We start from the raw sequence: 19917 nt of genomic DNA on the forward strand, positions 1-19917 counted from the left end.
TTTCATATAGCACTTAATACACTATACAGCGGAACGATGTGTATAATCACTTTACATAGATCTACACAATTTGTGTGGAATAAGATGGGGAGGGGGAGCAAGAAAATGAAAAAGGGTACTTGCAACTTTATAACACCTGTTATTGAAAATTTGATGTCAGCTTCAGATCGCCTTGTGCATCCCAATAAAATATTCCTTTGCACTGCCTCTGCCAAATAGGCTAATATGATGTCCCTTTCATCTCACTCTTTTATTTGGATTCCTTAAAGCAAAAAAAAACACTTGAAAATTTCCATTCAAAATTTCAATATCAAACAATATGAAACTACATTTTTATCCCATTTCCTTTATCAATCACATCATATACGTATGAATCATATAAAACATATGAAAATGATGGAATGAGTTATTGTAAAATGGTAATTAATCATTCCTCTTGCATCCCACAGAAGTAGTTTTTTTCTACCCAACTCATACTTTTGTAGAAGGGAATATACCCATAATGGACCTATAAAAAGTACACAGGGGAAATGAAAGAAAACACAAATCCAATACAAACTCATAAAAAAGATATATAGGCCTAATGAAAGTAACATTTTTCCATAGAATTCCCTGCAGATGTACATTTTATACCCACCCCCCCCAAAAAAGGGGAAAATATTGTTAAGCAAACACTGTATGTACCCCACACAAATAAAAAAGAATCAGGGCCTCCACCCCAGACAGTCTAAATCTAACCCGTCCCCTCTCGGACACTCACTCCAATACCCCCCATCTTAAACATTTGCAAACAAACACACCTATACATTCTCTAAATTACTCACAGCGTAATAAAATTGATCAATGTATCTAAACAAGATAACACTTCATGAACCTCCGTCATTTCCTTCTCAACTACACTACTTCTAAAAAAGAAAATCATGCTATAAACATCAATATAAATTCTTTAAGCCGAATCCCTGAAAAAGCTTAAATGGAGTTATGTTAGTCATTTTACAGAGAAGCATTTTGGATCACTTGATTTATTAGTTTTCCTGTCATTTGTCTTGGCAACGTTTGTTTTCAAATTCAAATAAACATACATAGTACAAACACAGGGAAATCAAAATAATAAAACACAAACACTTGATTTATTATTAGTTTTTGTACTTTCATATATTTGTTTTGTTATGAAATACTGAATAAGTCTTGTCCTTCATTGCATTTCCAAGTTCATATTACAAAGCAGAATTAAATGAAAGAAACTGTATAACGGGGCATGATAATCATCTGATTCTTCAAGGAAAAAAACATAATGAAGCACATTCAAGAATATGAAGCAAGTGTATGTACTGTGCATAAGGTTGGTGAGTTGTAATACATTGTACTTGTCTTCAGAATGTAAAATAACAAACAATTAGGGACTCGTTTCATAAAAGTTGATTGTGAACAATTCATCCTTTAAACAATTTTCTTTTCCTTGTACGCGTAAATTACATTGTATTGCACACGGTTTGTATTGATGTGATCCTGAAATTTGCAGTCTAAATTCAGTGAACAAAGTTTGTGGGAGGGTGGCCTTACATAGCATCATGAATACACAACTGTATATTCAAGAGTGTGACATGACTGATCTGTTGTATACAGAGTATTGGATCTCATTCAAACAAGTGATAAAACAATTAAAGATATCAAGATAATATTTGATATGACTGAGACAACCCTTGATGAACAATCAATGGTATATAAAATGCATTTTCAAACCTACGGAAAATTGTTATAAACATTAAGTTTACAGCTTTGAGGTCAACATATTCTACTACTGCTGTAAAAGTTTGCTTGAATGCGATAAATAGTTTTCTGTTACTTATCGTTTTCATCTTCTCTCTCCCAAACTTAACACTACAGACAAGTAATCCAAAAAGGAATCATTATTTCATCAATTACTAAATTTACTAATTGCCACCTCTTGTGTCGAAACAGACCATTTCCTGTAAGAGGTCCCTGGGACTAAGTTATAATATACTAAGTGTGTTGAAATGGGAACAAGCCCCAAAATGGTTGAAACAAATGGTCCCTTGCAGGAAGAGATACGATTAAATGTAACTCCAGATATTGCAACTTGATTTTTTTTCACCCGATCAGAAATGTGAATGTTATATTTTTGCTTGATTTTGCTGAAAGGGCATAAGATGAAATGGGGTACCGTTGTACTAAGTGGGGTGTGACTAAGTGGTGGTGGTGGGGGGGGGGGGGGCTAATTGGGTTGGAGCAAATGGGATGGTACTAAGTAGGGTCAGATCTAGTGGTGAGAGGCCAAGTAGGAATGTACAAAGGGGGGAGAGACCAAATAGAATGGGACCAAGTGGGAAGGGTCAGGTGGGCTTGGAACAAGTAGGATGGTACCAGGTATGCTGAGACCAAGTGGAGTGAGAACAAGTGAGTTAGGACCAAGTTGGGTGGGACCAAGTGGAGTGGGACGAAGCGGGATGGTACCAAGTGGGCTGGGACCAATTGGGGTGGGACCAAGTGGGGTGGAGCCAAGGTGAGACCAAGTGGGGTGGAGCCAAAATGAGACCAAGTGGGGGTGGACCAAGGGTGAGACCAAGTGGGGTGGAGCAAGGGTGAGACCAAGTGGGGTGGGACCAAGTGGGGTGAGACCAAGTTGATTGAGACAAAGAGGGATGGTAACAAGTGGGAGGGTAATGTGGGCTTGGAATAAGTGGGATTTGGCGAATTGACAACTCACATGTATTGGAACTTGCATCCCTACACTATGGCTAAGCCTAATATCACTTGGAACCAAGTGCCCATTTTCACACATTCATTATTTAACATTTGTAGATATCCAGGGAAATGCATGTTAATTCAACACACCATTCTCTGGCTTGCCAATTAAGCTACAACTAATTATAAAGTGATGGCAGTATTTGTGGTAGTACACTATAATCCTGTTAGTACTCTGATACACAACATAAAAAAAAGAAATTTACAGCAATGAAATAGTTAGTACTTTCCTACCAACCCAACAAAATAAAATAAATCTGATAATCTTGAAAATTATATCCATTTGTACTGCACGTTAATACCGTTCAAGAGTTAAGCATAAGTATCAGTATATTCCTCATTTGATTTTTAATTACAATGTCACAAAGAAATATTTACAGCCAGCTGTTTTGTAAGGACAAAATCCTTGGAATGTACAAACAAAGTGACGGACATCTTACATTCACACATAGAGAAATAAAACACGGGAATTGTTGAAGAAAAAACATCTTAATTTCAAACTACAGAAATGGAAGCACCCAGTACTACTTTACATCAAACAATATACGTGACATGAATTAAATACTACACTTGTATTATGGATATGACTTTCAAATTGATAGTCAGTAGAAAAAATGCCCCCTGCTATACTATATACAGTACATGAAGTGAGGGTTTAATGTCATTATTAACATGAGCTGAAGTTAGAAAATGATTTGTGTTTTTATTTTTCAAAAATTTACAAATGCAATTCTGCATAGATTAGCGTTTTCGTCTCTAAGAGAGTGCTGGAGAAAAAAAAATAAGGTAACATAAAAATATTTAGAGAATAACTAGCAACTTATACATGAATAGTTCATTTAAAAGTTATAGAGAAAAAAATCTTGCCATAAATAAACAAGTGGAATGCCTCTGGCCGTCTCACCTGCATCACGCGGTTCAATATAGGAGCAGTGCTGACTTTGAATACTACTCTAACTCGCACAAGATGTTCAGTGATAGATGGTTACTCTTATGTCCACTTTTTATGAACTAGACCAATAAACTTACAGAGATATGATGGTTATTCAACAAAAAACCCCAACATGGCCAAAGTTCATTGACCTTACATGACCTTTGACCTTGATCATGCGACCTGAAACTCGAACAGGATGTTCAGTGATACTTGATTACTCTTATGTACAAGTTTCATGAATCAGATCCATAAACTTTCAAAGTTATGATGGTAATTCAACAGATACACCCAATTCGGCCAAAGTTCATTGACCTTTGACCTTGGTCATGTGACCTGAAACGCGCACAGGATGTTCAGTGATACTTGATTACTCTAATGTCCAAGTTTAATGAACTAGACCAATAAACTTTCAAAGTTATGATGGTAATTCAACAGATACCCCGATTCGGCAAAAGTTCATTGACCCTAAATGACCTTTGACCTTAATCATGAGACCTGAAACTTGCACAAAATTTTCAGTGATGCTTGATTACTATTGTATCCAAGTTTCATGAATCAGATCCATAAACTTTCAAAGTTATGATGGGAATTCAACAGATATCCCCAATTCGGCCAAAGTTCATTGACCCTAAATGACCTTTGACCTTGGTCATGTGATGTGAAACTCATGTAGGATGTTCAGTGATACTTGATTAACCTAATGTCCAAGTTTCATGAACTAGGTCCATATATTTTCTAAGTTATGATGACATTTCAAAAACTTAACCTCAGGTTAAGATTTCGATGTTGATTCCTCCTACATGGTCTAAGTTCATTGACCCTAAATGACCTTTGTCATGTGACATGAAACTCTAATAGGATGTTCAGTAATACTTGATTAACCTTATGGCCAAGTTTTATTAACTAGGTCCATATACTTTCTAAGTTATGACATCATTTCAAAAACTTAAAGACCTTGACCGGTGTAAAAACAATCATATATTAAAAGAAAGGCAATGATTCATACAATACAAATATACCAAAAATATTCTATACATCTCCTTCCATTTTAAGAAATATTAGATAAAAATCAAAGAAACTGCTCCTCCAAAGTACGCTTCGATTGAGCACCCCACGTCGCCTGGAAAGGATGACGTCATGTTGTGTCTGGAGGGTTGCAATTCCATAGGTTTGTGTACAAAAGCATTCGGTATTTTCTTCCATTTCTATATTATGAATCCAATTTTTTTTCCGTTTTCAGATGAAAATGGCACTCACAATTATTCACTGTTGAAATTGATGGAAACCTACAACTATTCACTGCCTTTTTTGTGACTTCTTTGTTTGGCTCTTATTGGGCCTAAATTGCTATGTCAGGAAAAGTTGTGATACATAATCTGAATGCAGATAGATTTGAAATCTACGCCAAATAAGCAGGAACTAAAATATGGCAAAAACTAGTTCAAAACTGTAGATTTCATAATTTAAGCATGTAGGAAAAAATATATGTGATATCACTCTGTGATGGAAGTGAAGAAAATGAAATGCGTAATATGGAAAGCAAAAAAATAACCCAGTTTTTCTGTGTACAAACCTATGGAATCGCGACGCTTCTTACACAACGTGACGTCACGGTCTCGAGGCATTTGAAAAGCACAATAAAGCCTATTTTCTAAGCCGGGTTCGAAGCCCGATAATTGGAATATTCTTAAGCAAAATACTCAGCTGGGAAGGGTGAAAATGAATAAAGCTCACAATGCTGTATTTAGTAGCTTATAAGCTTTCGATTGGTATATAATTTGTCAATTTCATTTTTGGGTCCGGTCTGGGTCTTTAACCTCAGGTTAAGATTTGATATTGACGCCGCCGCCGCCGCCGTCGGAAAAGCGGCGCCTATAGTCTCACTTTGCTTCGCAGGTGAGACAAAAAGTACTTGTATCTCATAAAATTTGTAATCTTTATTTACTTTAGTACTTTGATCTGCCATTATATTTACATTAGGGTATATAATTCATCCTTTTTTTAAATTCATTTATATCAATATTAATAGCATAATGCTGAAAACCTGTTTTCCAAAACAGTTCTTCTAAGATAAAGATATTTCATGAACCAAAAGAATTGTAAATAAACTTATGATAAAGAAATGAATGTATTATAGCTCATACTTATAAACAGAACATTTTGAATATGTCCAGAGCAATAATATTTGTGTGCAGTACACAACAGATGAAGCTTATTTGATTTGTCTCTTTATTCATCCATGATCAATCCTGTTATCATTTTTATTTCTTTCACATCAAACATATTGTTTTGTTACAAATAAAAGATATGATAACTAAATTCAGTATATTCAGTATATAAATGTAAACATTATATCATTTGGAACCACTTCTGCTCATATTTTTCTTAGGAGAAAATAACTTATGAACTAGAAATAAAAAAAGATATAAAATTCAAATGCATGGAGAGTGAACACAAAAAGATAACAAAATTCAATAGTACTTCTGATTCAATAAAAAATAAAAAAACAAAATAGATAATAAACAGACAACTTCCTAAAATAATAAATATCATAATCATATTAAAACACAAACACACATAAAAATCATCATGAAATAACATAGACCACATACCAAACAACACAAGCTTACCTTTACATAACATCAAAAAAATGTCACAAAATGAGACAACTTTTAAATGTATTACAAAATACTGATGTCATAATTTAGTACATAACAACTGATGTCTATGTATTTGTGGAATACAAGACATTCATGTAATAAATTGTTTGTTATCAAATGAAAAGTTATATACAAACACATTTCATTGCACAAAAGAATTGAAATAAGTTAGAAGAAAATGTAGAATACATGAATGAGATCCAAGAAATGTTATGCCAGCAGTTCTCCAGTAATGATACTGGAAAAAAGTAATAATACCGGAAAAAAAGTAAAAACATCGGAAAGTATTATCACATAATATTCATATAATTTATTCAAGTAATTTGTAACAGGCTTGAGAAATTTGATCGAAGCAAGCACATGCCACACCTAAATCAATTAAAAAACTGCACATCATTATTACAATGTTAGTAGGACCCTAATGTTTGATACATTCTGGTGAAAGTATCCCAAGATTGTTTGCTAATATTGACACATATTTCCACCTAGATTCTGGCTGGTTTCAGTAGAGTTGTAAAGTGGATAAAGAAATGCCGTTAAGTAAATGATCGTGAACCTTATAAAGTCAAAGGTCTTCTTTCAAATTTAGCTCCTTTATTCATAACATGATTTCACGCAATGAGGTTTTCCCATTTTCTTTTTTTGAAATAAGATAGTTCGAATAAACGAATAATCAAATATAAATATCTTTTTTCTTTTAATAAATAATAATTCTAACAAATATCTAAAATTGTCTCTAAGTTATATATATCTTTAAATTCCTTTCAACTATTCATAACTAGTTACTGAAAATGATTATAAGAATGGGAAAAGCATTTGAATTTTAATCCCAATTCACAAATGAATCTGCAGCTCATGCATGCCTTCATTTTCTTTCAATCAAATATTAGAAAGAAAATGGCTTGAAAAACATGCATAAATGGATTATTATTATACTTGGATATGAAGATTCCATACAACACAAACATTTCAAATGTAAGTGGTTACCTATGTTTAAAGGAAATAAAACACATGAGTTGTCTCATACAGGTATTAACTTAATAAGGAAATTAATTGAAACAAATTATCTAACTATAAAAAAAGTTAGATCTACTCAATTATATTGCTTTGAAAACGAATCAGATAGAATTGCAACATTTTAATGTAAACCTACATTACAAGAAGAAATTGAATGGGAATGGGCAGGGGGGGGGGGCTAATTTGCCCCCCCAATACCTCAGTTTCCTAGAAAAATATAAAAGAGCCACTGAACCTCCCATAGGGCCTAATATTAACTGTAATACAATAGCAAATTTTGGCAGATGAGCTTAGAAATTAGCCCAATGAAGTTGTTTTATATAATTTCTTTTTTTGGTCTGATATTAGATATTGATGAGAATCATTCACAAAATTTTTGTTTGAGTTATCAACCAGGGTATAAAACAATGAATTCTTCATGAGTTGTCAATCATTTTTTTCATTTATGGACAAGGAAATTATTTTTTTTGACATCGAGGAAATGATCTAAGACGAAATTATAACTACAAGTCCTTTCAACCACAATGCGTTTGATAACGACAAATGGATGTCAAGTGCTGGAAATAGATAAATACATTATATATTCAGAATTTCAATTTTGTCTTTTGCCATCTCCCCCCTCGCAAATAAAGGTATTATTCACACACAACAGGCAAAGTATGGGTGAAAGATTGTTGTCTAAGTAAACAAAATATTAAAGAAGAGGCTAGAATAAGAATAAAATAGAAGAGATAGCGAGAGAGAAAAAAAGGGGGGATTAATTTCCGTGCAGTATTTGTCCAAGAAACAGGCTGGATGTAAATAATGGAAAATCTAAAAGAAAGAAAACACAATCCGTTAAACTGCCCCTTGATCCATGAAAGAACTTGACAGAGAAAGAACTTCATCAGAAAACAAGATTTCTCTCTACACGTTTGGTTCTGCCTCAGTCCCATGCCTCTGTATGGAAGTCGGTGGTTTCGGTGCATTCCTTGTAATCAAATCAAAATGTAACCAAGTCTTCTTCATTTCTGGACGGCTATGTCCTCTCACATAAACAATGCTGAATCACTATATCCAAAACATAAATAAAATCAAGGTATCCCATCTGCCACTCTACGCGAGTCAATTCTCAATTCAACACAAAAACTGTCCTCAGAATCTGACAAATAAAATAAACTTCCATCGCATCATGGCAAAGACTCGAAGGATTCAAAGTTTATCAGTCCTATGTGGGATCCTGCTTGATCGATGCTTGCCCGTTGTATAGCCATTGGCGGGTTTGGATCCGTTCCGATCCTGTCGCTTAATGTCAAAGACGGTAGTCTCATCATCGCTATCTTCTCCCGATTCAGATATCATGATGCTGCTACTCTGCTTACCTGTAATGAAAAAAAAACAACCATGAATTACATTAAATGGGACTATGATTATATTGAATGCATTAAAATTAATCACTTAGGAATGCAATGGCACATGATTGAATTTCTTCTTCAAACCTGACGACAGTGTTTCATTGATATTACTTGACAAATGAGACAGTAAAATGGATTAAAAATAAACAAAGACAAATAAATACACAATGTCAATAGGAATATAAAATATTCATTAATTATTACAGGGGACTGTCTGTACACAGACTCAAGGGTACAATTTAAATAAATTGGCAAGAAAATTTACTTTAGTTTCATCGAACATGGGTACTATATAGTTACATGTATAATTCAGACCAATTTGATAATTCATTTCGAACATCTTAAAAACTTGTTTTTTGGTATGGAACAAAATGAAGAGCAAAAAGTGAGATGAATCTGAAATTGTGCATTCGGAAATGATCCCGTAAAATTCAATAATATTCATCTTTTGCTTACTTTCTTGTTCTTGCTTGTTCTATTGTACAATATTTTCTGACATATCATTCCATAAATGGCAAGGCAAAAAGTATGTTTGCATTGTTGGTGGGTGTTTCATAAAGCTGTTCATAAGTTACAAATGAGTACGACTGGTGACCCTCTTTCTTGTACTACATGATATCCCCAAGTAGCTGACTTAGCACATACGAACATGTCATGCGTAAAGTCGTGCGTAACTTTGAGAACAACCAAATTTTTTGCATTTGAATGGTATGAGACTTTGCTTAGCTGAGCCCATCACTGCATTTAGTGCACATATACAAAAAGCAGCACAGCGGCAGTAAAATTGATTTATGACGGGATTGATGGTTTGTTTTTCTTCCTCTGATCATAATTTCAGGAATAAAATCTAAATCATGTAAAACAAGAAATGAATATAAAATAAAGATAATATAGCAAAACTATAATTTTTTGTAAAATATTTTCTTTTCAGGAACATGCTGGGGAATGAGTCTATCATTATTTATTCATCATCAAAATGATTCCAAAGTGGGCACTATTATAGATTAGCCTGCATGTGGGGATCATCGAACCAAAAATAAAGTATTCCTGTGCATAATAAGCACGAAAGTCACCATCAGAATTAGTTTAAAAATTTTAATGAAAAAAATAAATAACGCGTGCAGCAAGGATGCCACTGGCTTGCACGGTATGGTAATATGGTTTCATGAGGATTAACTCTCATTTTTTGAAAAGTGTAACTTATATGAACTAGAATTGTAGATAAGACTTATGATATTAAGTATTCCATCCATTTCTATTAACTTTTTTCTTCTTATAACCCTCCATCTTGAACTACTCTAAATTTTCTTCTTCCCCTCCTACCTCTTTCTCCTCGTCCTATTTATATTTGCCCAATTTTTATTCCATTTATTCATATATACATATTTTTTCTGTTTCCTCTGCTACTAATTTTCACTTAAAAAATAATATCTCACTGTCATCTCTTTACTTCTATATTACAGTATGTCTTATCATTGCATCAAGCAGGACTTTAAACTGTTAAATCTTAGCATAAACACCATGTCCTTCCATATATAGTAAACATTTACAAGCAATAATTTTCATGTAGTCCAGACTAAATGATATTCGTATCTCCCAACATTTATTGAAAACTGAGAAAAATATTCTAGTTTATGAACCGAAATACATCATGCACATTACAGAAAACTTAAACTTAAAGAACAAGGCAACTTGTCAAAGGTAAGAATGCCAATATTAAGGCACTCAGCGTCTTTTCATGTAAGATTTTCAACATTTACATTGTTGAGTCCATGATGAATTGTGAGGATTGGTTATGAAAAGACGCTTGCAGGATTTCTGCGGGAAAAAGCGTGACTGACATTTGACAAGGTGACAAGTATCACAATGGCACTGCTAACTAGGTATTCATGGATTAGAGGGTCATAAACTTTAAGCTATATAGTCATTCTTTGATAATAACAATTAAAATATTCTATCACATGATACATTTCTAATAAGGATTGAGCATTCACGCACATCATATGACAATGCTGCAAGGTAGTACAATATCAAATTAATAACACTTTATATATTGCACTGATCTCATGATGTATTGGCTTGTAATATGTGAAAATATCTCCAACATAGACTTGGGAGCAGAGCTGATTATTTTGAACAAAATCCGCAGGACAATTGTAACTTGCACTTTACATGGTCTTTTGGGGTATTGGTAGATGAAAATAAGAAAATACAATGATTACAATAAAAAGAAAAAACAACATATGAGCTGCTACTTTTGCAAAAAGCAGAAAAATAACTATTGTACTTGAAAACAAGGATCAAAGGAAAGTTTAGATTGTTGGCTTATATTTGGGTGAAAAATTTAAAAGGAAATGCATATTTGATGCACAGGATAGTGAGCAAAAAAAAAGGTAAAGGGAAAAAAAAGAACAAAAAGAGGGTCCCATTTCATAAAGACAAACAACTATCATAACTTTGCCATTATTGTAACTTCCATGGAAACCTTCAATGTACATGTAATAGGCTACTAAGCTGTTACTATGGAAATTGTCATGATGGCACAGTTATAATAGTTGTAACTATTTGTGTTACTGGCCCTCAGGTATTTGAATGTCTCTGTCGTGAGGCGATATAAAGACAAATAAGAGTGAATATGACAACAAAAAAAGTATTAGAATAGATTATTCAGGATTATAGAAGAATATTCATCTATAGAGATTGTTTGGAATTAGAGAATAGCATATATACTGCACTCTTGAAAAAGAAGGATCAGAGAGAGAGAGAAAATAGATAGAGACAGATGAAGAGACACTCAGAGACAGGAAAAAGTCAGGGGGAGAAAGTTTGAAAGCGAAAGATGGAGAGAATAGTGAGGGGATAGAAATGGCAGGAAAGAGGAAGAGAGAATAGAAGAGAAGAGGGGAGAAGAGAAGAGGAGAGGGGAGGAGGAGAGAGACAGAGAAAGAGAGGACAGGTGGTCGTCAAAGAGAGAGTAATATAAAAGGTACAGCTTGCTCTAAAAGAATACAGCAAACAAAAGCTCTCACTCATAAAGAAATTTTATATGAAGATACAAAATGAAAGCAGCAGAAACGGACAGAGTAGAAAAAAAGAGAGAATACAGATATAAAGCAGATCAGGAAAAGAGAGAAATATATAAAGATATATGTAGGATGATGAGGGGTTGGGTAGTCGGTAGGCACAGACCTTTTGCTTTTGCATCACGCACGTATAATGCAGAGACGTAAGCAGTGAGGCTAGATTCACTCAATACGCACCATGACACATACACAGGGTCTGAGAGTCTAGTCTACACCCTAAACATAGCATTACTTGTCAAAATTGGAGTCTGTGCTCGCAGACTAGGCTGGGTGAGGGGAAAGGGGGGGGGGTGGCAATATATCAGCTGGGATGGGTTAGACCATGAAGTAAAATGTCTACACCAATACAGCTACCTTCAGATGAGTTACTTCTGCCTGTTAGTTTATCAAGAACGTTGCCATTGTTACCTAGGGAATCAGTTAGTATAGGATGAAGGTATTACAATCAATATAAAATATCAATTCATTTTCACGAGCCTATAGTGTATCTCTTTATAGTTTCGATAATCTGAAACCCTCAAAAGCTCATTGACCCGAAATGACCTTTCACCTTCATCATGTGACCTAAAACTCAGATAGGACAATCAAGGATATCTGATAACCCTAATGTCCAAGTTTCATGTACTAGATCCCAATACTTTTAAGGTTTTGTTGATATTTCAGAAACTTAACCTCGGGTAAGATTACAATGTTGATTTCCGACACATGGTCTAAGTACATTGACCCAAAGGACCTTCAACCTTGATCATGTGACCTGAAACTTGTGCAAGATGATGATACTTGATTACCATCATGTAAACATTTTTAAGTCATGAACAGGAACCATATACTTTTTTTCAAGTTATGACGGCTTTACAAAAACTTAACTTTGGTAAAGATTTCAATATGGACAACACCACCACTACCTCATGAAAAGTGGCACCGATAGTCTCTCTCAGCTATGCAGGAGAGATTAAAATTGAAACAGTAACATTGATTAAATAGATATCTTTTGGGTTCATTGTGAAGGGAATTCTTAATGGCTAAATAGTTGATTTTGAAACCATTATTCATGCAGATTTCATGTCATGACTATGCTTAATTCATTTATTAATTCAAGCTTCAATACAATACGACTTTCTAAATAACATGTTACATACCATTTCCCATTTTTGGATGCATCTCCATCATATCATTGCCTTCCTGATCTTCTAACAGAGTGTAGCGATGCCGCCTTCTTCCTCTCTTTTTTCTCCTGCTCAAACAAAAAATACAAGGATATTGTTCAAAACAAGTTCTCCAAGGAAATTCAAAATAAAAAATGCTTAATCATGTCTATTATAATTTGTTCACAAGTTAAGGTGACCTGGTAAATGGCTACTTGTACAAATATTTCTAATGCTGGATGTATGAAGTCTTAGGTTTGAATTCCTTCAAAATTAACAAGAGGTAATATTCAATTACCCATCCAAATTAACTTCTAAAAACATCTTTAACATATTTTATTTCATACAGAATAATCCTAAAGCATTCTATCCAATATGCAACTGATTGAGGTCCATTTGTTTAACAAATCATACTTGTCATGCAAATAGCAAACTTTGCATTTTTTCTTGTTAATGAAATGCACTTTTTTTCAATCTGCCATAACTTAACATTGTATATCATAAGTTAGTAGAGAATATTTGCAGAACTCTTTGATTTATTCATTTATTGTATTGTTTAAAATCATGTACATGAAACTCATGTCATCTACATGTGCAAAGTACATGTAATTGGTCAAATTTTTTAGTTGTCGCTGTTTTGAGTTGGTTTGGCAATAAAACTGAAAGGCAATTTTATGCAAAAAAAAAACATCAAAAAATGTTTAATTACATTGCCCAATCCACATAAGTGGAGTATCATTTATACACATTAGTAGAGCAACATTACCCAGCAGTACAAAAAAAAAATTAAGGAGCTTAACAAGAAAGAATGTGCACAGCTGAAAGGAAAACGAAGGGGGGAGGGGTAGATAGGAAGAGGGGGAATGGAAAAGGGGAAGCCGATAGAAAGAAGAGAAAATGTGATAGCAGAGGTCACTTTTGAGATCAGAACTGCCAACTCATATTGCAGGGAGGATCACCAAGAAACTATGGAGATCTTCCTTAATTACAAATAATCCAGTTGACATACATGACATTATTTCACATGTACATGTATGAATCAGGGAGAGGTAAAAACCCCCTTTGCAGGTTTTCACTCTAAAATCAGTCATTTTTTTGTTTTCAGTGAATTTGTCTGCTAATCCGGGAGACTTGGCAGCCAGCCCTGCCGAAAGCAATGGAGAAAGGAAATGAGAGGAAAGCAAAGAGGAAGAGACTGATACTTGTAGAGAGGGAGAGAGGGAAGGGAATGAAGGGAGATGGTGAGAGAGAGAGAGCGAGAGGGAGAATATAAAAAATGGAGACTGCAGAGAGGAAGGGAGCAAGAGAACGAGAGAAAGATATAGAGCGGAGGAGGATGAAATAGAAAGACAAGCAAATAAGCAGCAAAGAGGGCTGAGATGAATAAATACATAGTTAAAAAAGGAGACCAACAATAAACAAATGAGTAGCATCAGATTAGTCAACCTATGCCAGCACAAGAAATCAAAAAAGAGAAATATTTGTGTGTCTATGAGCATACCAAATATACATTATACTTTGAAGAACAAAATCTACAAAAACAAAAGTGAATACATGTATAAACACATGCAAAATACATAACAGCAACACAAAGACAGGAAAGTTAACACATTTGATTGCCCACACTAAAACTGTTGTTTCACATTGATAGACACAAACTGATGGCTTAAAATAGATATTAGCAATTCAAGCATAGCATGGTTCACATGGACATAGATAAGTGATAGAACACCATGCATTACTTCACACAAATAATTACCATCTTTTTAAAATCGAAACTTCATAAGCATATCTCCTCTATTTTCTTTTTTTTTCTTGCATAACCGGTCAGTTTCCCATGATCTTTTTTTCAACAAAATATATATGTATGTAACTCTTCAATAACAGTGAATCAACAATGTTTAATCTGAAATTTTATACAATAAATAATAATTAAGCTAAATTGATCAAATTGCAAAATAATAATCACTCTATTTTCAATTGATAGAGTAATTCTTATATAGTGGTACATAACAAATATTATATTTGAAGGAGGAAGAAATTATACATGTCCATTAACTTAATTTTAAAGACCTCATTACAAACACTTTAACCCTAAATCTCCCGGGGTATTTTGATTCTTGTCATTCCCGGGGGGGGGGGGGCCATTATGGCCCCCCTTAAGATCTCGGCCGCCGATCGCGCGAGCGACGCAAAAATTTGCACGCTGGTTGTGTGTGATGTAATCTACAAGGCTGTATGGTAAAATTTTCCAAAATAATGAGATTTTATTTTATATGAATTAATTATGCTAATTTATGCATAAATCATACTTTTTGCTCTAATTCACTAAATAAAGCTCCTAGAATGCTAATTTTTGGTAAAAATTTTGTTTGTAGCATTCTTAACAATCGTAACTCAAAAAAACTTTGGTTTGGAAATAAATTTCTTATGTATTTTATTGTTTTATGAATTTCTTATGTATTTCTTTGTTTTTTACTTTTTTTTTTATTGTTTTTTTCAATGTAAATTGTTCCAGACATAATTCTGATCATAAACAAGGCAAAATTAATTAAGTTTAATCAGTAAAAGTAGAAATAATGATACATTTATGAATTTTGGCTAAATACGCAATTTGCATTGGATTTGTACATGAAATCACGTTTATGAGCAATTTTGGGTCTGACATGCACTTGCATAATGTTGCGTTATGTCGTAACCGCATACCCGGGCTTCACAACTTTGGTCTCAAAATTTGCGCGAGACTTGAATGTAAAAAGTCAGTGAGCTGCGAGGTGAAAAAATTTCGCGCAGCAGATATATCGGGAAAATTGTTGAGGGGGGGGCCATTATGGCCCCCCCCCCCCCCCCCCGGGAGAATTAGGGTTAAACTTCAAAGATTAATAAAAGAATTGCATATGAAAATAAACATGCTAGAAGTAAGTAGATCATAAAAAACGTGCAAAAACATTATATTCGACTACATAGATCAAAAAGCATACAGGTACAAATAACACATGCACACCATGCCAACACATAGGTAATGTTTGATTGCAGAAATCGTATTATACTTGTGATGCAAGATGAAAAATTGAATACCTCAAAAATTCACTCAAAGAAATTGCTGAATTTCTCTTCCTTCTAAAGATATTACACAAAAATATGAGAATTTTTTTACAACATCAGTTAAAGTTTATAAGTTTGAATATCTCATCTTAAAAGTGCAACAATAAATTTTTTTTAACATCAGTAATTCAGTATCTGCTCATCATTAGAATCCGAAGCTTCAAGACTGTATTAAGATTTTATATATTAAAAAAGGTACAATGTAATTGAGTTGTGTGGTAATTTGAAAACAATTTTTTTTCGAAGGTGTATAATGATCAAATAGATGTTTTTCATATTTTTTAACTAAAAAATATTAAATTTTGATGCTTCTATCAATAAATCTCATATCAAATGAAAAAGCAGTTATAAAGTATTCAGATGAAAAATAAAATATTATTAGTTGCATTCTTACCACCCATCAAAAGCGCAAACAAAATGATAAAAACATGTTCTCCAGGTACGATTAGATCAAGCATATTAGACAACTCCACAGCCCAAGGCAAAGACATATAAAAATCAAATTTTGGTTAATTCAAAATTTCATGCATGAATCAAAAACAAAACTCATCAAATGGACCATGATGCATGTTAACATATCAAGCAACCTTGAAAGAAGAATAATATCTCATGTTGGACTGTCTCCATTTGTGAAATTAATGAAATTCTCCCCGTTTCAGATTCACGTTTTGATGTTGAACATGGTAGGTAAACTGGAAGAAAATATTTTTTCCACTGAATTTGAATTGAATGGCAAAATAATTAAAGATTTAATACAACAATACACATGGCCTGCCACACCAAGAGCAAAAAAACAACAATAAGAGGCCAGGGCAGGTTCTCTGAATTTAGCCAAAATAATCATTGCTTTTCATAAGGCAAAATGAGAAAATTAGCTTTACTGAAAGATTTATTCATCTTCTTCTTCATACTTTCAAGATTTGAAGGTGTAAAGATGATTAATGACAAGATTAAAGAGTTTCTTTGACACCATTTTGGCAGATTGCTTGGAAAATTCACCGAGATTGCACAGTGTGCACATCTCATGCTTGAGTGATCCCCCAAACTTCTGGGGCCCGTTTCATAAAGACTTACAACTGTTGTAACGTTGCTATTATGGGAACTTCCATTGTAACAGGGCTCAGCAGCCAATCAAAATCAAGCTTACCATGGTAGTTGCTATAATGGCAAAGTTACAACAGTTGCAAGTCCTTTATGAAACAGGCCACTGACCTTGTTTCTCTTTATTCTTTGAACCTCTCACTGAATTCTGTCTACATTCTATCAAGTTCTTGTTTGTGTTATTTTTGATCAATTTTGACAGGCTTTATATCATTAGAAAGCTTGGGATGCGCCTTTTCAGGTTCAACAGATATCCCAAATTCATGATAAGGGCGACTTGTGTGCGTTTGAGGGTGGCAGGTCAGATATTTGTGCATTCATGTCGGGGAAAAGAGGAATAAAACATGCTTTGTTCAACTTACCTTGCACAGCAGCAGGCTATTAACCATACACATACACCAAGGGCCACTAGCACCAAGAAACATACAATAATTACATATAGAATACTCCAATCTATAGACAAGAGAAAAAGAGAGAGAGAGAGAGAAAGGGTCAATCAGTTGGGGAGTAAACACTTAATTTACATTTAGAATACATCTCATTAATATCGAATGACAACTCTGTATACTCTACAGAGCTTTGAGAGAAACTCCCATTGCTTACAGAACAATATTTGATTTTTTCCTACCTGATTGGTAATAAAGCATGAATGCTTGTTAGCAAGCAATCAGATGATCAAAGTGCGCTCCGAGGAATCTAGTTATGAGGACAAACGCCTTACCAAAGGGCACAAGTGCATCAAGTAAGGGTAAATCTAGGAGCGCTGGTGCCATTCGGTAAGGCATTTAACCTCGTTATTACCAAGCATTTTAGTTTATAGCACCTTGTAAATTTATCACAACTACCAATCCTCACATTCATTGTGGACAACGTAATGGGCATATGCAGAAAAGATGTAATGAAAACATGCAAAACACCCTCACAGCGGGATTTCCGCCAGAAGAAGCGGCTCAGACTGTGGACAGCTTGCCTATGTTATAAGATCCTACTCACCACAGTTGCTTTCTCCATCTTGGAATTTTACCCTGATAAAGTTCTCCATCCAGAATGTCTCGCACACACAGCGTTTTGTGTAGGGGTCACAATGACCGTGGTTGGAACAGTTCTTCTGACAAACTGTGTGCAGAAAGAGGAAGAAGAACATAGTTTACTTAATAACAGTAGAAAAGTCAACTGCTGAAAGACGCAAGAGATTAATAATAATAATAGACAGTTCTTGTATAGCGCACAACACACAATGAAAAACGTCTCAATGCGCTTCCAAAGGGCTTGCATATTATTACTCCAGATGTAGCTCAAGCAGCCTTCTAGCACTCAGTGCATTTCAAGGAATAACTTCCTGCCAGGTACCCATTCACCTCACCTGGGTAGAGTGCAGCATAATGTGGATAAATTTCTTGCTGAAGGAAACTACGCCATGGCTGGGATTTGAACCCACCATCCTCTGTTTCAAAGATTAGATAAACACCGTAGGAAATGGCACATAATTTTAGATGTCATAGAAAACAACTTACTTTGAACATAAAGCTGAAGACAGAATATTACAATTCTTAATGACTTTTCAGGGAGGGGGTGTATCCCGGGGGGGGGGGGGGGGGGGGGGGGGGGGCTCTTACATTGACGAGTGGATACCATGCACGACCAAAAAACATGTAAAAAGGATGTCTTTTTCAAGATAGGGCATGTTACGTACGGAACGTGCAAAGGGTGTCAAAAACACAAAAATAATGAAAAAAGGGTATCTATTTCACTAGGAAAATTACGTGTTTAGGGTCAAATTTGCGGGGATGTTAAAACAAAATTGAAATGTTTTATAAAGGATGTCCTTTTTGCCCCAACACTTCGTGTTTAGAGTCAGATTTGCGCGAGGTGTGGAAGGTGGGGTCGTACTGAACCAAATTATGTGTAAAGTAAAGGTAAAACCGACGACCGAAGGACCCGTGATATAATATTCCTGTACTTGTTTAGGGGTTCATTTCAGGGAATATTTGTGCCAAGAGTATCGTATTGTTTCCAATACTTGTTAAGGGTAGGGATTCATACGCCAATACTTGTTAAGGGGTGCATTTTCAGAATATGGAAATTACTTGTTTAGGGTGCTTTTCGAGACCCCATGGTCGAGCATGGTATCCACTTGTCAATGGAAGTGGCCATCCCCCCCCCCCCCGGGTGTATAAAGATGTCTTTTCTTGCATGAATATGGTTTATCTATTTATTTTACACTAAACATTCATTTGATTTGATTTTGTATGAACTAATTCCTGATTATGAACATTTGTATATGTTTTATGTATTTCTATGATATGAATGTTGAAAGTAAACATTATTGGATCAATAACACCAAGGAAATAGTGTAATGGTTTCCCCTGTTCTAGTGCAATGTTTCTACCTAATCACTAAAAAAAACCTGTTACTTTATTTCCCATAATCTAAGAATCATAAACAAAGCAATTTCAAACACACTCGTTGGAAAAATACAAGAAAACAGAAGCTATGAAACACTGTTATTTTTACGTTTGTCTTACCTACTGTGTCATACTCTAATATACTATGTTTGAGTAATGCTGACTGTGACATAATGTCTTTGCTCTTCAATCTCTTTAAGACCTCGGGTCCAGGGAGTGGTTTATGAGATGTTTTGTTGAATGCTAGAAACTCAACCTTTAGCCTGTAAACATGAACAAAACTAAAGTGAAGGATACAACGTATCAA

The 19917-nt window shown here is 34.5% G+C and overlaps 1 protein-coding gene across 1 annotated transcript in view; it reads right to left on the reverse strand.

Annotated features, from left to right (window-relative positions):
* Positions 1 to 7588: 7588 nt before the first annotated feature.
* The window catches only part of LOC121420277 (dyslexia-associated protein KIAA0319-like protein), a 68004-nt gene continuing 55675 nt past the window's right edge, over positions 7589 to 19917 (reverse strand). Inside the window, 6 exon segments of the mRNA XM_041614855.1 lie at positions 7589 to 8738; positions 12994 to 13088; positions 16078 to 16119; positions 17568 to 17658; positions 18199 to 18321; positions 19731 to 19873. Coding sequence (XP_041470789.1) covers positions 8569 to 8738; positions 12994 to 13088; positions 16078 to 16119; positions 17568 to 17658; positions 18199 to 18321; positions 19731 to 19873 — 664 coding nt within the window. The 3' untranslated portion in view covers positions 7589 to 8568.

The sequence above is a fragment of the Lytechinus variegatus genome, chromosome 1, assembly GCF_018143015.1.
Source record: "Lytechinus variegatus isolate NC3 chromosome 1, Lvar_3.0, whole genome shotgun sequence".
NCBI lineage: Eukaryota > Metazoa > Echinodermata > Echinoidea > Temnopleuroida > Toxopneustidae > Lytechinus > Lytechinus variegatus.